Raw genomic sequence first — 16,460 nt, 5'->3', positions numbered from 1 at the left:
AGCAGCAATTCAGCTGCACTCGGAATCCTCAGGCTGTTCTGACATGAGTCACGCTGTGAAGGATGTGACCAATGATTCAGAGCTGGAAACATCAACAATTTACAGGGAAGGAAGGAGACAGGAGGGAACCCATCTCCCTTTTCTGCAGCAGGAACAGGAGGCTGCACTTCCAGCAATGAGCCTGACCCTGGGGCTGCTCCCCAGTGGGACATGGTCAGAGCAGCTTCTCATCCCCATCCCTGTGGGCAGAACGAAAAACCTCTCCAAGGTTGTTTGTGTCTCTCCCTATATTCACATGCCCCCTTTGTAGCTGCTCCTTGTGCTGATCCTTAACAAACAGTTGCCAAGATCACCTCTTCTTGCAGAGCAGATCAGCAAACTCTTGGTTTATTTATGTATTTAACACCCCACACACAACATTTTGCCTCTGGATATCAAGTGTGAAGCTGCTGCCTGGAAGGTGAGTGGAGTTTAATTAGGACACATGCTTTTCTGTGTCTCTGACAACAGTTACATCCCTGGTGTCTGGGGAAGGGGCTGCTGGAGGAGTGGATGGGGCAGGGGGCTGCCCAGTATCCTCTGACAACTGTGACTCAGCTCCCCTCTGTTGGGGTCTCAGGCTGTCAGACACCTGAGGCACCTGTAAGGGGGAATTCTTGTGGTTTTCCTGTCCCAATGACCCAAAATTCACCAAAATTTCGCCATACAGGTGGCCCCCCAGTTCCACCCCACAGCACAGGCTGTGTTCCCCCCTCCCTTCCCCAAAGAGCTGCCCAGGACCCCCAGGGCCAGCTCCCCTCCCTACAGGGCTTTGCTCTCTCCCACATCAACAGGACTTAGTTGTGATGCCAAGATAATTCCCAGGGATTTAGGAGCTCATTTCATTTGATCTGGCTTGTTAATTCCCAATCAAGGCCTGATTAGAGGCCGGGGAGCAGAGCTGGAAACACAGTTTCAGGTTCCTTGGTGTGGTCCTGGAGGGGAGCAAAAGCTCCCATGGAGGCTCAGGCTGTAGCTGCACCTTGTGGCCTTGGGAAAGGGAAAGTGGGAATCATCTAGCAGACAGATTCAGCCAAAGTGGGGGATTTAATAGGAATCAACATTTACAGACAACAGCAAAGGGCTCCTGTGCCCACCAGCCACACCCCCACAGCTGCTCCCCCTGCGTGGAGCAGCATTGCTGGGCTCCTCATGGGACTCATCCAGTGTGTCCTGTAAAGAGCCAGGAGCTGCAGGGATTCAGGGGCTTTCCCAGGCTCCCCTCAAGCTCTCCATCCCAGTCCTGGAGCTGTTTGTGAGGGGACGACGAGGAGCTGCAGAGGGGGCACATCCTTTCTGCTGGGCTAGTGCCAGCTCCAGCATTCGCTGCCATGCTGGGTGTGGAAGGGAAGCTCCAGCTGCAGGGCAGGAACATCCTGCTCTGCTCTGAATGTGCAAAAAAAAGTATTTATTCCTTTCATTCCTTCAGGATTCACCGTCGGCTGCTGGACCTTGGTGGGACTTGGGAGCTGTCAGCGCTTCGACCGCGGAATCCTGCGGCTGTGACCTCCTCCAGGAAGCTGCTGGGACAGGCTCAGGTCAGTGGAACAGGGGACAGAGGGGCTCATGGCTCCCTGATGCTTGTCCCAGAAGTGTCAAAGGCCTGAGGGGCTGTGATTGTCCCCAGCACAAGCCTCAGGGCTGCTGGCATCACCCACCCATGGCTCGGAGCAGCTCCCAAAGGCAGGAATGCTCCCAGCTGGAAGGATGCAGCCTGAGGATGGTTCCTCTGGCAATGAGACACCACGGCCATTCCCAGGCTGACTCATCCCTCAGTGTGCTGATCAGGTGATCTCAACAGCAATGCTTCAAAAAATACCCCAAAAGATAAAGAAATGCAAACCAAGATATGCCACAAATCCTACAGAAACGGGAATCCCCTAAACTGGGGCTGGAGCAGCTCAGGTTGTGTATCTTGAGGGGCTTGAAAAATAATAAAACCCTCAAATCTGCAAAACCCTGCAGCAACACCCAGCTCTGAGCCCCCTCAGACACAGCTGGGAGGGGGCACAGCCAGGGCACTGCCCACGGTGGCATCAGCTCTGGCACAGGCTCTGGCACCTGGCTTTGTGTTCCAGCCTGAGCTCTCCCTCCTCCAGGTTATTTTTAGGCACTAGAACCAGGCAGAACTGAGCTCTGGCAGGGAATGACTGGTGTTTTTAGGGGTTCTGTGCTGTCTGGAGCAGGTTGTGCCTGTGACAATGACACCTCAGGGTTCCTGAGCAACATTCCCAGTCTGGAGTGACTGGAGGCAAGAGCCAAACTCCCACCTGCCCTCCAGGGATGGGCTGCAGCACAGCACAAACCCCCCCAGATCCTGCAGGAACAGGTGAGGACCCAGCACAGGCATCTGCAGGTACCTCCACAGCTGCTCCACCCAGCCAGGGCCTGGAGATGGAGCTCCCAGGAGAAATGAGCCTTGTGCAGCCAGCAGGGTCCCCAGGAGGATGCAGGGGCTGTAACTGGGTAACTGGGTCAGGCCCCACATCCTGGGATTAGTCCCAGCAGGTTCATCTCAACCTGCCCAGGATGAGTCAGCCCCAGCACCAGATGTTCCTGGCAACCCTTTTTGATCCGATTATTGATCCTTTGTAACCCTTTCTCCTCCAAACCCTGTGGAATTGCTCTGGAATCCCTGGGAGAAGAGCAGATTCTCCATCCTTTGGGCCACCCCTCTGGGCCCACAGATGTTGGTCCCAGTTCCAGCAGGGAGTAAGAACAATGGGAGCAGGATTAGGTGCTTACACGGCTGCTTGGTGCATTAACACCCAAATCCCCTTGTTTCTGGTGACAGATCTGCCCTAATCCCACGGGAATCAGCAAGGCCATGGATTATGTGAGGGGGTGGGACTCACTAAAACCTGGCTTTCCTTGTATCAGACACCTCATGGATGTGCTGAGATATCCCTGATCCTAGGGCACTGTGCTGGAATTGTGGATAACACTGGAGAGGAGAGAGTTTTATTGTCCTTCCATCCTCAGGGAAACCTTATCCAAGAGAAAATGGATCATTTGGGACAGGGCTGTTGCAGAACAGGCCCTTTGCTGTCCTCCCCAGGCAGGACCAGGCCACATCCAGCCCTTCCTTTTATTTTCCCTTTTTTTTTTTTCTCTCCCCCCACTTCATTCTTTGAAATGCAAATTTGGATACAGAATCCCAGCTTTTCTGTAAATAATTCAGGGACTGCACAGCAGCAGAGCCCAAACCAGCCCGGGTGGCTCCTAGCAGCACCAATCCAAGCAGATCCAATGATGGAGCTGCAGATCCTGAGCTTCAGCAGCAGCAGCTCAGGATTTTCCCACCATCCCACACTGAGCACTGGGAATCTGGAAAGAATTCCTGCTCTTCTGCCTGGCCAGCAGCAAGCTGTGCTCATGGGAAGCAATTCCCACTGAGGCATCAATTCTTTCCTGTCCCCAAAGTGAGTAAATTTGGTTCAGGAAAAGTTATTTGTATTTATAAACCAGACATTTCCCACTGGGAATTCCATACTGACAGGGATCTTTGCCCACCTTCAGCAAAGCAGCTGCAGGTTCATTCAGTGCTTAATTCCATGTGCTGCCCTGGCTTCCCAGTGTTATAAACTAGAAAAACTCTGTGGAAAACTCTACTTGCCTGCCCTTGAACTCATGGAAATCCAAGTTAAACCTCCAGCTCAGGGATCTGTCCCTGAGCCACCATGAGCAGAGCTGGGTGTGGAGCACTGACACCCATTTCCACGTGGGGATCCCCCAGGCATCCCAAATTGCTGCCGTGGCAGCAGTTTCACAGCAGGCTGTGCAGAGGGGTGGGCTTTACCTCCTGGTGTTGTGGATGGTGGTCCCACCCAGGACGATGCGGACGCCGGGGTTGGAGCGGTTCAGGTTGAACACAGCCAGAGCCTCCTCGTAGGTGGCTCCTCCAATGAGGAACACAATGATGTCCTGAGGCCTGGGATAAAGGCACAAATCACGGAATGGTTTGGCTTGAAGGGACCTAAAAGCTCATTTCTCAGGGACACCTGGCAGATCAGGTGGATCCAAGCCCTGACCAACCTGGCCTTGGATATTTTCTGGGATGGAGCAGCCACAAATATTGAGTTGGGATCAGACAAAGCCAGGGATAAATCCTGCACCTTGGAGGCAGTGATCCATGATCCTGAGGGTGCCTCCTCTAGACCCTCCCTCATCCCTGTGATGTGCTGGGCTGGGAGCTGAAAACAACCCACAGAATCCCCCAAAACCTCTGCTGAACTTTCACCCACAGCCCCGAGCAGCCTCCAGCAGCAGCAGCACCCCTGTGGATCCACGTGCCATGTTTAATGCATGATCTGCTGGGGCTGGGAAATCAGGATCGATTCTGGAGTCAGGCAAGGACACGGCGCTGCCTGGGAGCTCCCAGGCTCAGTGACTGATCAGGAACTGCCAGGATTTGTGCCTCAGTTCACCTGAGGGGACATCTCCCAGCCAGCAGGGAAATGTGGGATGCTGGAGAGAAGCCAAGCAAGAGGAAGCGGGGAAAGGATGGAGCCTTCCTCCATCCCAACACAAACTCAGGTTGCTGTGCACATCCTGCTCCTTCCTTCTCCTGTAGCCACCCTCCCAATCCCTTGGAATGAGCAACACCAGGGATTTCTTTCTTGGATCACTGCATGGACAACACGACCCAGAGCAAAGCTGCTCCTGCCTGGCTGGGACACAGGCAGAGAGGGAGAATGTTGGCCACTAGATCTCCATGATCCCCACATCACTGCCCCTCTGCCCAAGGGGATGTGGGAAAGCAGGGAAAACTCATGAAAAAGGTGAGATCAGTCCTTTCCCAACATGATCTGTGTCACCACTAAGCACCCAAAGCCTCCTCAGTCTGGGTTAGGTCTGCAGGAGCCTCTCCAGCAGGATCCCACTTCCACTGGGAACAGCACTGGCTCAGGAGAGCTGCAGCTGGACTGGTTTTGGCAGTCCCCAAACACCATCACAGAGCCAGCTCCAAGGAGCAAGGGCTTCATCCTTCCCCTGAGCCACCCAACAGGAATGGCACACCCGAGCCAGCACGGCAAACCAGGATGAGACATCCCCCAGTCCTGGGAACCTTCTCCAGGGAACATTCTTGGGGATATGAGACCTCTACAATCAAGAGATTTCTGTGCCAAGCCCCAGCTCTGTTCACCATCAGTCCCACCCCGCTGTGGGGACAGTGCTGGGGACAGCAGGGATGTCCCAGTGCAGGCTCTGCCCCAAAGGCCCCACGTACCTGTCCCGGAGTGTGTTGGGGCCCAGGTAGGGGTACTGGCTGTCCTTGAGCTTTCCCTTGATGAGCTGGTCCAGGGTTTCCTGGAGCAGGGGCTGGTGCTGGGTGTACACATTCTCAATGCCCTGTGGCCAGAGAGAAGCTCTTTAGGAAGTGGCAGCAAGGAAGGAGGATCAGCAGAGGCACCACCCCTGAATTTAGGACTGAAATTAGGATTTCCAGCAGCTCACTGCTGTTGTTCTCAGTGGAATCAGGCTCTGAAGCCACTGAGCCAACAAGCCCTGCTCCTGTGGGCTGCAGTTTTGAGTCTGTCCCCATTTCCCCAAGGCATCTCAGTACCTTCAGGCCTTTGAGGAACTGCTTGGTGATGGCCACGGCATCCTTGGGGCTGAACAGGTCACTGCCTCGGACCCGCTTCCCTCCGTACTCCACCACGGCAGACACCAGCTGTGCAGGGAGAGGGCAGAGCCCCGTCAGCCTGCCACTCCTCCAGGCTGTGCTGGGGAGTCACTGCAGACACCCCACGGGGGCGTGGAATGGGGACAAGGAGCCACGGAGATGATCCAAATGGAGGTGAGGGGGCAGAGCAGCAGCACCCCCACGCCCCCCAGCCCACCCCGACCCTCCTGCTTGAGGAGAGGCTTCATCTGCATCGCCTGCAGCAGCGACACCAGCTCCTCCACACGAGCTGACATCATCCCTCTCCTCCACCTCCTCCCCAGCTGCTCCTGGCACTGCTGCCTCTTCCCTCCCTGGCAGCTCCTCGCCAGCCCCAGCCCCTCGCTGCAGCCACTGCCTGTGCTGCAGGAGCTGGGGAAAGTGGGCGAGGAAGAGGAGAGAGGAAGCACATCCCAGGCCCATGAAGGTGCTGCACTCCCCTCCCAGCAGGCTCCTGCCATCCCCTCTTTATTAAATCCTTCATAATGTCATGGAATCACAGACTAGTCAGGAGTGGAAGGGACCTCTGGAGTCCAACCCCTATTCACTAATTCCTGAACTGCAGGATTGGACTTGAACCCCAAACCAGCTGCAGTCATTCTGCCTCATTTCCACTGATTTAGAAAATGGAAATTGAGTCACCTACTGAAAACACCTTTTAAAGCCACACCCACAGGTGCCACCCGAGCTCTGAGCAACAACACCGCCCTGGGCTGACCTGGAGCAGGCGGGTTTCACCCCAAACAGCAGCGATTGCCCCATCCTGGGGGACATGGGGGTACCTGCCCCCATCCTGCCCCACCCTGGGGTAACCCTGAGGTACCTGCCCCATCACGGGATTACCTGGCAGTACCTGCCCCCCATCCTGCCCCACCCCAAAGTTACCCCACAGTACCTGCCCCCTGTCCTGGGGTTACTCTGAGGTACCTGCCCCCCATCCTACCCCACCCCAAAGTTACCCCACAGTACCTGCCCCCCATCCTGCCCTACCCCAGGGTTACCTGGTGGTATCTTGCCCACCCTGGGGTTACCCCACGGTACCTGCCCCACGTCCTGCCCCTCCCCTGGGTTACCCAGATGTACCTGCCCGGCGTCCTGCCCCATCCTGGGGTTACTTGGTGGTACCTGCCCCATCCCGGGGTTACCCCGCAGTACCTGCCCCCGTCCTGCCCCTCCCCGGGTTACCTTGCGGTACCTGTCGCTGCCTCCGCGGCCGCGCAGCTCCTCCAGGAGCGCCGGGAGGCCGCTGCTGGCGTGGCGCTCGTAGCGCAGCGCGTAGAGCATCACCAGCCGCGCCGCGTCCAGCTCCGACACCCGCGGGCTCTGCAGCAGCCGCCGCACGCTCTGCGGGACACCGGCACTGCTCAGGGACACCGGGCACTGCCCAGGGGCACCAGCACTGCTCAGGGACACTGAGCACTGCCCAGGGACTAAAAACAGCATAAAATCCTGGCTGTGAGGAGGATCAAGAGGAATTTCACCACTCAAGGTCAGGAATTCACCTGTGAGGGGAGAGCCGGAGCCCCAGGGAGGTTCCTGTGCTGGCAGTGGCAGGACCAGCAGGAAGCAGAGAACAGAAAACCCATTGTCCATGGCAGGAGCTGGGATTCCAACCCTCCATTCACGCTCTGTGTCAGGGTTAATGAGAGCCCAGGGGAGGAAGAACCCAAGCGTCCCAGACTGGGAGGGGGGCAAGTCCACCAGAGATCCAACAATCCCTGAAGTGACATCAGGGGAGAACAATTCCACCCTTATTCCAGGCTCTGGCTGCTGCTCCTTGTCCCCTGGCCTTGCCCTTCTTGCTGCCGTCGGGAGCTGCAGCAGGGACAGCCCAGGGCAGGGGGGCTGCAGGGACAAAGATCCCACCTACAGGGGTTTCCATTTACTTCCAAGCTGCTGCAATATCTCCCAGTGGCCTCAGCTGCCAGAAATACAACAGGGCTCTTCAGGCACAGGACTGGAAGGAAACTGAGGCAGCATTTGTGCTCTAAAACTGCAGAAATGCTGTTTGTGTAGAACAGGACCAAGGTGACCCCAGGAGCACCAGGATTCACCTGGCACCAGCTCTGTGCTGTGTATATTCCATCAAAAATCATGGCTCATGGAGCAGGGAGGGAGCAGACTGGGACTATTTGACTTTTAAACTGCAACAACCTGAGCTGGAGACAGTGATACAGCCTGAGGACCTCAGAGGCTGCTTCCAGCAAACACATTCCTGGCTGCATTCCCAGCTCCATACTCAGCCATGTAAATCCTGCCAGACACCAGCTATGGAATCCCATCCCTACACTCACTGGTCCAGAGGGAAGCATCAGCCCAGGGGATGGGAGCACATTCCACCCCTGGGGACAGTCCAGTGTCATCCCCTCGGCCCCCACCTGCAGTTCAGAGTCACAGAGGTGGGGAAGAAACTGATCTCAAACCTGCTGGAGAGGCTGTTCCTCATTTCCCAGTCCCTCTGCTTCCCCAGTGCCATGCAAGGGTCTGTTAAGTGTTGGGAATCCCCCTCCACTACTGAAAATCAAGGAATCATTTCTCAGAAGTGAGTGGCTGCTCCAAGCCTGCTCTGAGCCAGCCCCATCCCAAAGCTGCTGTTGAACACCAGCCCAAATCCATCACCACTGACTCTGCCAGACCCTGCTCTGCTCACAGCACAAGGGGCCACGCTCAGCTGTCACAGAGCCTCCCTCCAGCTTTTCCAGGCCTCTCTGCCAAAGAAATCTTGGATCTAAGACTCTTTCCAGTGGCTTTTCTTAAAAAACAGAGGTAAAGGCAATTCCATGGATTCCAGGTCTTCTCCTGCCCAGCAAACACATCAGCTCCTGCACAGCATTGAGGTTGTTTTATCCTGCCAGAAACCAACTGGCTGAATATAATGAAAGAATGTTGGATTGTGGGATGTAAGGACAGGATTTGCAAAGATGCTTCTCAAGCCAGTTATTAACGATGACTCATTCCCATCTGAGCTGAGCACTGAGGAGCAATTCCACACACAGTGTCCCTCCCCACAGGGCATCCACACACAGCTCCCACTGCCTCCCAGCATCAAATCCCCCCTCCCAAGGGAGTGATGGGATGAAACCCCCCCGTGCAGAGCCAGGATGAGTACCTGGAGGGCACTGGAATGGTCACTCTGGCAGGCCAGCTCCTGCTCCACCTCTGACACCTCCAGCAGGTTCCGCTCGGCCACGAGCCGCGACAGCTCCCCCACCACTGTCACGTGCTTGGACACTGTGCCTGACATCTTCTTGAACTGAGGGTAGTTCTCCACAAAGGCCTGTGATGGGAAACTGAGGCACTGGGTGCTTCCAGGGAAAAGCAGGAGATAGTAGAAGACGGGTGCAGCCATAAACTGTACAAATTCCCAGCAGTGCTCTGCAGGTGTGCAGAGGATCAGACACCTTGATCCCAGGAGCCCACAGGATTTGTCTCATCACCAGGAGATTTCTGGGAGGGATGTACTTTTTATTTACTCCTAACATTAAAGGATGGGACACAGCTGGGATGGGCTTTGTCCATACCTTCATATCTGCTATGGACTCCAGCTTCTGCTGCTCCTTTGGCTTCCTCCTCTGGAAATCCTCCATCAGGTTCTTGATGTTGGTGCCAATCTCAGCGAAGTTCAGGTACATGTTCTGTGTGGAACAAGATGGGAAGCAGAGGGAAACTCACTTGAGAGAGTCTTAAACAAAGAAGAGCCTTGAGCAGCTGGGAGAAGGTGGCTCCATCCCCCCAAAACCTGCAGCAGGGCTTGAAACCAAACTACCAACACATTTTCCAGGACATCAGATATCACAGCCAGTGTGCTGCTGCACACTGACGGTCACAAATGCCACATCCCCACCCTGAGGCTCAAACTCATGGGGCAGCTCCTTTCCTGTGTCAAACCCCCAGATGTGGGTGCAGGTGAACCCCCCTGGGACACTTACATTGGCATAGAACTCGTCGTTCTCAGCTGACAGCACGACCTCGCGCAGGTCCTTGCTGATCCCTGGCACCCGCGACAGGTCGATGCGGTTGTTGTTGATGCCCAGCAGCTCGTGGACCATGGCCTGGTATGTCCACTGCCAGGGGAAGGCAAAGGGGTGACCTTGGTGAGACACAGCACTGGGAAATCAATGGATTTCAGCTGAACCAGAGCTGCTCCTGCTACCCCAGGACACGCGGCGGAGTTTGGGAGCGTGTCACTCAGACCAGCCAGAGCATTCTGATTAAAATAATCACTGATAAATAATCAGATGATTATTTGATCAGGAGACAGTGCAGAAGGAAACCACCCCCCTCCAGGGTCACTCCAGAATCACAGCATCATGGGATGGTTGGGGTTGGAAGGGATACTAAACCCATCCTGTTCACTTCCCACCAGATCAGGAATTCCTGCAGGTACCTTCCACATGGACTGCAAAGGGATCAACACCTCTGCTGCCATCAAACCCCCCAACTTTCATTCCAGGCAGGGAGAGGTCCCACAGTTCCACTGCAGAATTCCCTCCATGCTCCACTGGCAGGAGAATTTCTGCACATCAGGAGTTTCTATTTTTATCCTGAGAAGTCTAATAATAACCCAGAGAGAACAGTGACAGCTGATCAGAGCCCTGCCATGCCCAACACTCCATTTACATCCCCGGGAATCTCTTTGGGACAGGAAATCCTGAAACAGCAGATAATGCCTGATGCTGAGCACAATGCTGAACACCACAAACCAGGTGTGGGCTGGGCTGTGACAGCCACACCCCTCTGTGACACAGATGTCACCTCCAGCTCCTGCAGAACTGGTGTTACAGCACCTCTGGGGCTGCTGATGCCACCCAGGTGCAACTCCTGATCCCCAGGTTCCAAGGGAACCCCACAGAAACGAAGGCAGACCACCACAGATCCTGCCAGGATCTGCAGCACAGCATGGACCAAATAAATCCAACAGCTCCCAGCAAATCCAACAGCCATCAATAACAGAGGGAGACTCAGCAGGGCAAGGTCACTCGACAGCGCTGTGCTGCCCACAGCCCCACAAACAACCCTTGGGAAAGGCCCTGCCAAGCACTGGGGCTCCAGAAGCCACATGGAAGTGCTGGTGGCCCTGTTTTTCAGGGTGCTGGGTCCATCTTCCACTGAAGTCAGCATAAAAAAACCCCATTCAGGTCTGGAAAACTCAGCTAGGGAATAACAGAGGAGTTTTGCAAGGATTGGGGGTGGGAAGCAAGACTTTTCTCTCCTACATCCAACCCACAACCTGCCAGGGGTTGAACTCCAGCTGCTGCAGGACTCCCAGCCTGGCATAGCCTGGCACAGCTGGCACAGCTGGCTGTGACTCACCTGGTTCAGCAGGGGGGTGATGGCATCGTCCGAGCGGTCCAGGATGAGGAGCAGGGGAGGGACCTCGGTGCGCCGGAAATCAAACAGCTCGTACTCCTTCGTGATCACTTGCTGTGCAGAAATGGGGAAAAATGGGAAAAATGCCACTTGGAAGGCCTGGAAAAGGCTCGTGCAGAAATGGGGAAAAATGGGAAAAAATGGGAAAAATCCCAGCTGGAACGCCTGGAAAAGGCAACCTCTCAGGCACAGAGGGAAGGGAGGGTGACAGCCCAACTGTGCTGCTTTGTCTGCACTGCCAGGGAGGAGCTGAAGGCCCCAGGGAACTGGGAATGCTGTACTGGGAGCACAGCAGGACACGACCTGCCCAGTGCCTCGAAGTAACTGATGGAATTTACAGGAATTTACCAAACAGCTGTTTCCCTCCACGTGTAAAGGACTAACCAAGACTGAATTGATCCTTTGGGATGAGCTGGGGGCTGCTCTCACCTTCACGCACTCGGCCAAGCGCTTTGCTGGCTCTGAGGAGAGCTGGTAGCGGATCATGGGGCACTTCTTCAGGGACAGCAGCAGGGCAGTGAGCCCCTGGGTCGTCCTGGTGAGCTGAGCCGGGTCCCAGCTGCGGCCCTGGAAGGAAAGGCTGCACCTCACTGCAGTCCCAAACTTCCCCCCATCTTTGTTTTTAAGTCCTGAAGTCTCACAGGAAAGCACAGCTGTGCTGGAGCAGCAGGCACCCAGAGGCTGAACACAAAATGTCCTTGCCAAGGCTCATTCCCCCCCAGCAGCTCCCATCACCCCAAGAGCTCCACATTACTCAAAGCAAGGCCAACTCGCCGTGTTCCTACCCGACAGCAGCCCAGCAGGTTCAGGGAGAAGACGTGTGGGTTCACTGCAATGTAGTCGCCATAGAACTCCTGGGGAGGGGAGCAGGACAGTCCTGTGTCTGACCCTGAGCCCAGGCACAGCCACGGGCCAGCACTGGCCACCCAGCCCTCACCACCCCCTGGGCACAGGGGCTCAGAGCATCCTTCCTTCCTGCACCCCAAACCCCGCTGAGAACTCCCCTCCCAGTGGTGCTGGGCATTGCTGCAGTGCCCAGCTCCTCATCAGCACCACAAACGTGGAACCATGGAATTTCTGACTTTGGAAAAGCCCCCTGAGACCACTGGGTCCAACTGTCCCTCCAGCACTGCCAAGGCCACCATTAACCCGTGTCCTCAAGTGCCACATCCACGTGGATTTGAACTGGGCAGCACCAAAACCAGCAGCAGCTGTGAGAGCCCAGGGCACAGAGAAATTTCTGTCTTTTACTTCTTCATCCCACATTTGTGCCCATCCCTGGCATGCACCAGTTGGGAACAACCCTCCTGCTCCCAGGTCTGGCAGCCTGGACCTTCCCTTTTTGAGTTTGGATCTCCCTAAAACACCTAAACTTCACCTGGACTTCAGCCACGACCTCCTGCTCATCAGCCTCAGCCAAGGCCTTCACATCGCTCTTGCTGATGACGTTGCTGAAATCTGGGAGGAGACAGGGAAGGGACAGTGGGGCTCCATGTGGGATGGCAGCCTGATCCCCTCTGGAGCAGATCCCACAGACACCCTGTAACCCTGCAGGTGCTGGAATCCCGAGCCACCTCCCAGGGATGCTCCCAGCTCGCTCCCTGCCCATCTCCCCAGCGTCCTGCAGAGCCACAATGACATCTAGAGGCCACTTCACCCAGTTCCTGGATTCCCCCAGACTCATTCCTGGCCTGCAGCAGAGCAGCTGGAGTCATTCTGCCTCATTCCCAAACCCATGGAACGTGAGCAGGACAGGTGGGAAGTCCCTGCCTGGTACACCTGGCACAGGAAGGTGCACTGAGGTGTGGAGCCTGTCCCATCCACACTGGGAGCCTGTCCCAGATTTATGGAGCTCCAGGAGCCCTGGGCTCTTTGTACTCACAGATGAAGTAGACGCTGTACTTGGGCCTTCGCAGCTCCTGCACCAGGAGCTCCACGTTCTCCTGGATGGAAACAGCACCGGGGAGAGCAGAGGTAAGGAACAGGGAATCATGGAATCCTGAGGGTTGGAAAAGCCTCAGATCCTGGTGTCCAGCCATTCCCCCAGCACTGCCAAAGCCACCACGGACCCCTGGCCCAACTGCCACATCCACACGGATTTGAACAATTCCAGGCACTGTGGCTCCACCACTGCCCTGTGCCAGGGCTGAACAACCCTTTCCATTTAGGAATTCTGAATATCCAACCTAAACCTCCCCAGCACGATCTGAGGCCGTTCCCCCGGCTCTGCTCCGTACCTTGGTGGGCCTCAGGAAGCAGATGGCCTTGAGGTGCTTCATGGGCTCCCTGTTGGGCGAGTCGAGGCGCTCGAAGAGATAAACCTCGCGCTGCAGGATCTCGGACTGGGTGTACACCACGCTCACGGCCCCGGTCTGCGGGCGGCAGGGGGGCAGCGCCCGTCACGGCGAGCCCGGGCCCGGCTCCCGGCCCCGCCGCCCTCACGCTCCCGGCCCAGCCGCTCCTCACCGTCTCCCGGTCCATCAGCAGCACCTTCATGCCGGGGCCGCTGTCCTCGATCATCTTGGACACGTACTGCCGGACCGCCAGCACCGCGTTCATCTTGGCGGGGATGCTGCTCTACCGGGCTGCCCCTCACCCGCTTCGGCCCTGCTTCGGGGCTCTTCGGCCTCGCTTCGGCCCGATTCGGAGCTCTTCGGCCTGGCTTCGGCCCGATTCGGCCCTCTTCGGCCCTGCTTCGGGGCTCTTCGGCCTGGCTTCGGCCCGATTCGGAGCTCTTCGGGCTCGCTTCGGCCCGATTCGACCCTCTTCGGCCCTGCTTCGGGGCTCTTCGGGCTCGCTTCGGCCCGATTCGACCCTCTTCGGGCTCGCTTCGGCACTACTCGGTCCCACCTCGTCCGGCCCCGCGGCCTGCTGGGAGTTGTAGTCCGCCAGCCCCGGCCCGTCCTTCCCTCCCGAGGGGAGCCGAGCAGTTTGACACTGAACCCAGGCAGACTCACCCCAAACATACTTAAACCCACCTAAACATACATTAAAAGGACACAAACCCGCTGTAATCCGCACTAAATCCACCCTAAACCAAACCTAAACCCACCCCAAACACACACAAACCCCCTCCAGGTCTACCCAAACCCACCCCAAGCATCCCCAAATCCTCGCGGATCCACCCCAAGCGAGGCTGGGCACACCCGAGGGTCCCCAAGGATAAAGGACGTGGCCCGGTTCCGCCGAATTTGGGCTGGGGAGCGCTCCGGGAGCAGCCCGGCCCCGCTAATCCCGGGAGCAGCACGCTGGGATTAGGAGCTATTCCCGGCAGGACAGAGCTGACCCGGGCCAGGCACTCCCCGCTGCCGAAGCCCTATTTATAGCGGGGATAACAATTAATTAATGAGTGTGTCCTGCCTTTCATTTCCAATTAAGGGGCTCCCTGCTTCCTCTCGGAGTGACGGACACCTTTGGCGTCTTTAATCCTTCCATTTCCTGATGAGATTTTACTTTTCACTTCCAAACCCTTCAAGTCTTCTTTCCTAGAGGCTGGAAATGTACAAACCCCAAAGATTTGAGTGGTTTAAATAGGGATTTGCCTAGAAAAACGCAACTCCAGTATTTTCTTTCTCACATTTTGCCTGATTTTGTTTCTCATATCCAAAGTGATGCCTTAAGGAGTGTGTGGGTGCTCCTGGCCAAAGGAGCAAATGGTATAAAATATTGGGATATTTTATACCCAAATATAAATAATATTGGGATATTTTATCCCAAATAAAATATTGAGATATTTTAAATAATGGCACATGGTATAAAAAATTGGGATTTAATTGCATCTGATTTGATTGATTTCTGGCCTTATTGTTAAATGATTCAGTGTCTGGAAAGTGCTGGTTTAGTTATCGTCCAGTTTCCTTAGAAATGCTTTTGGATTTTATTTGTGAACTAACCAGACCCAGGGTGTCATCTCCTCTTTAAATCCAGCCTTGTCCTTAGGGAAGACAAACCCTTAATGAAATTAATCACAAACCAAACCTCTGAGGCTTCTCGGTGGATGTTTATCCCTGCTTTGCAGGTAAAACATTTTAAGCAACTTTTATTCTATTTTACACTTTTCATTCCCCACAGGCAAATTAGTGTGGTGGGAGTGATTGAAATAATGGAATTGTTTAGGCTAGAAAAGACCTCTGTGTTTGCTGTAATTTTTAATTTAAACCTTATAATTCTTTTAAACCTTAATAATTTTAATAACCACTTTTCAACCTTAATAATTTTAACCTTCTAACTCTTGAATAAGAATCTATTCAAGTATAATTCCTGTAAATAACCCTGGTTTAACCTCACCAATAACTGCCCTGGGCCTGTCACCACTGCCCAGGCACGAGGACAGACGTTGGTCCCTAAGTTGAGGCAATAGGATTGTCAGGGATTATGGCACTGCTATTTTAAGGGGTTGAATTTGGTGTTGATTATTTCAGAAGCAATGGGTTCTCCACTCCTCATTCTGAGGAGGAAGGGCCAGGGCAGCCTGTGGCAGCCCTGTGTGGGGCAGCTGTCCCTGTCCCTGTCCCTGTCCCTGTCCCCATAGCTCCTGGAGGAGCAGCAGCACCAAGGGCTCCCCTGGCTCCTCAGGGTTAATTCACCTCAAAATCCCTTTTTCTCAGTCTGGGAATGGTTCTGAGTGGAGCTGTCAGGAATGAGATGGGGTTTTATGTCTGTTTAGCATTGTGCTGGGCCCTGGCTGTGGCTCCAGGAGGAGCAGAGGGGGACAGGGTGAGAGGGAACGGGCAGGGATCATTGTGGGGAACAGGAACATTCCAGAGCACAGGGATCACTGTGGAGATCTGGAATCACTGTGGAGATCAAGGATCACTGTGGAGAATTGGGATCACTGTGGGGAACAGGAATATTCCAGAGCACAGGGATCACTGTGGGGAACAGGAACATTCCAGAGCACAGGGAACACTGTGGGGAATGCGGATCATTCAGAGCGCAGGGATCACTGTGAGGAACAAGGATCACTCTGGAGAATTGGGATCACTCCTGATGTCAGGAATGAGATGGGGTTTTATGTCTGTTTAGCATTGTGCTGGGCCCTGGCTGTGGCTCCAGGAGGAGCAGAGGGGGACAGGGTGAGAGGGAACGGGCAGGGATCACTGTGGGGAACGGGAACATTCCAGAGCACAGGGAACACTGTGGGGAATGGGGATCATTCAGAGCACAGGGATCACTGTGGAGAATTGGGATCACTCCTGAGAACAGGAACATTCCAGAGCACAGGGATCATTGTGGGGAACAGGGATCACTGTGGAGCACTGGGATCACTGTGGAGAATTGGGATCACTGTGGAGAATGGGGATCACTCTGGAGAACTGGGATCATTCAGGAGAACAGGGATCACTGTGGAGAACTGGGATCACTGTGGAGAACAGGAATATTCCAG

General features: G+C 55.1%; 1 protein-coding gene across 1 annotated transcript; it reads right to left on the bottom strand.

Annotated features, from left to right (window-relative positions):
* Positions 1–1,067: 1,067 nt before the first annotated feature.
* On the bottom strand, positions 1,068–13,851 carry VPS45 (vacuolar protein sorting 45 homolog). Its single transcript, XM_039710171.1, has 15 exons — positions 13,541–13,851; positions 13,312–13,446; positions 12,957–13,017; positions 12,453–12,532; positions 11,860–11,928; positions 11,504–11,641; positions 11,018–11,128; positions 9,634–9,768; positions 9,226–9,339; positions 8,814–8,981; positions 6,890–7,048; positions 5,606–5,713; positions 5,270–5,391; positions 3,839–3,970; positions 1,068–1,559 (listed from the first exon to the last, which is right to left on the bottom strand). The coding sequence occupies exons 1-15, from the start codon at positions 13,631–13,633 to the stop codon at positions 1,472–1,474; spliced, it is 1,713 nt and encodes a 570-aa protein (XP_039566105.1). The 5' UTR covers positions 13,634–13,851; the 3' UTR covers positions 1,068–1,471.
* Positions 13,852–16,460: the final 2,609 nt, after the last annotated feature.

Source organism: Passer montanus, unplaced genomic scaffold (assembly GCF_014805655.1).
Source record: "Passer montanus isolate IOZ18808 unplaced genomic scaffold, ASM1480565v1 scaffold224, whole genome shotgun sequence".
NCBI classification, from domain to species: domain Eukaryota; kingdom Metazoa; phylum Chordata; class Aves; order Passeriformes; family Passeridae; genus Passer; species Passer montanus.
The sequence above is the reverse complement of the archived record's forward strand: the minus strand, read 5'-3'. Positions and strand labels throughout refer to the sequence as shown.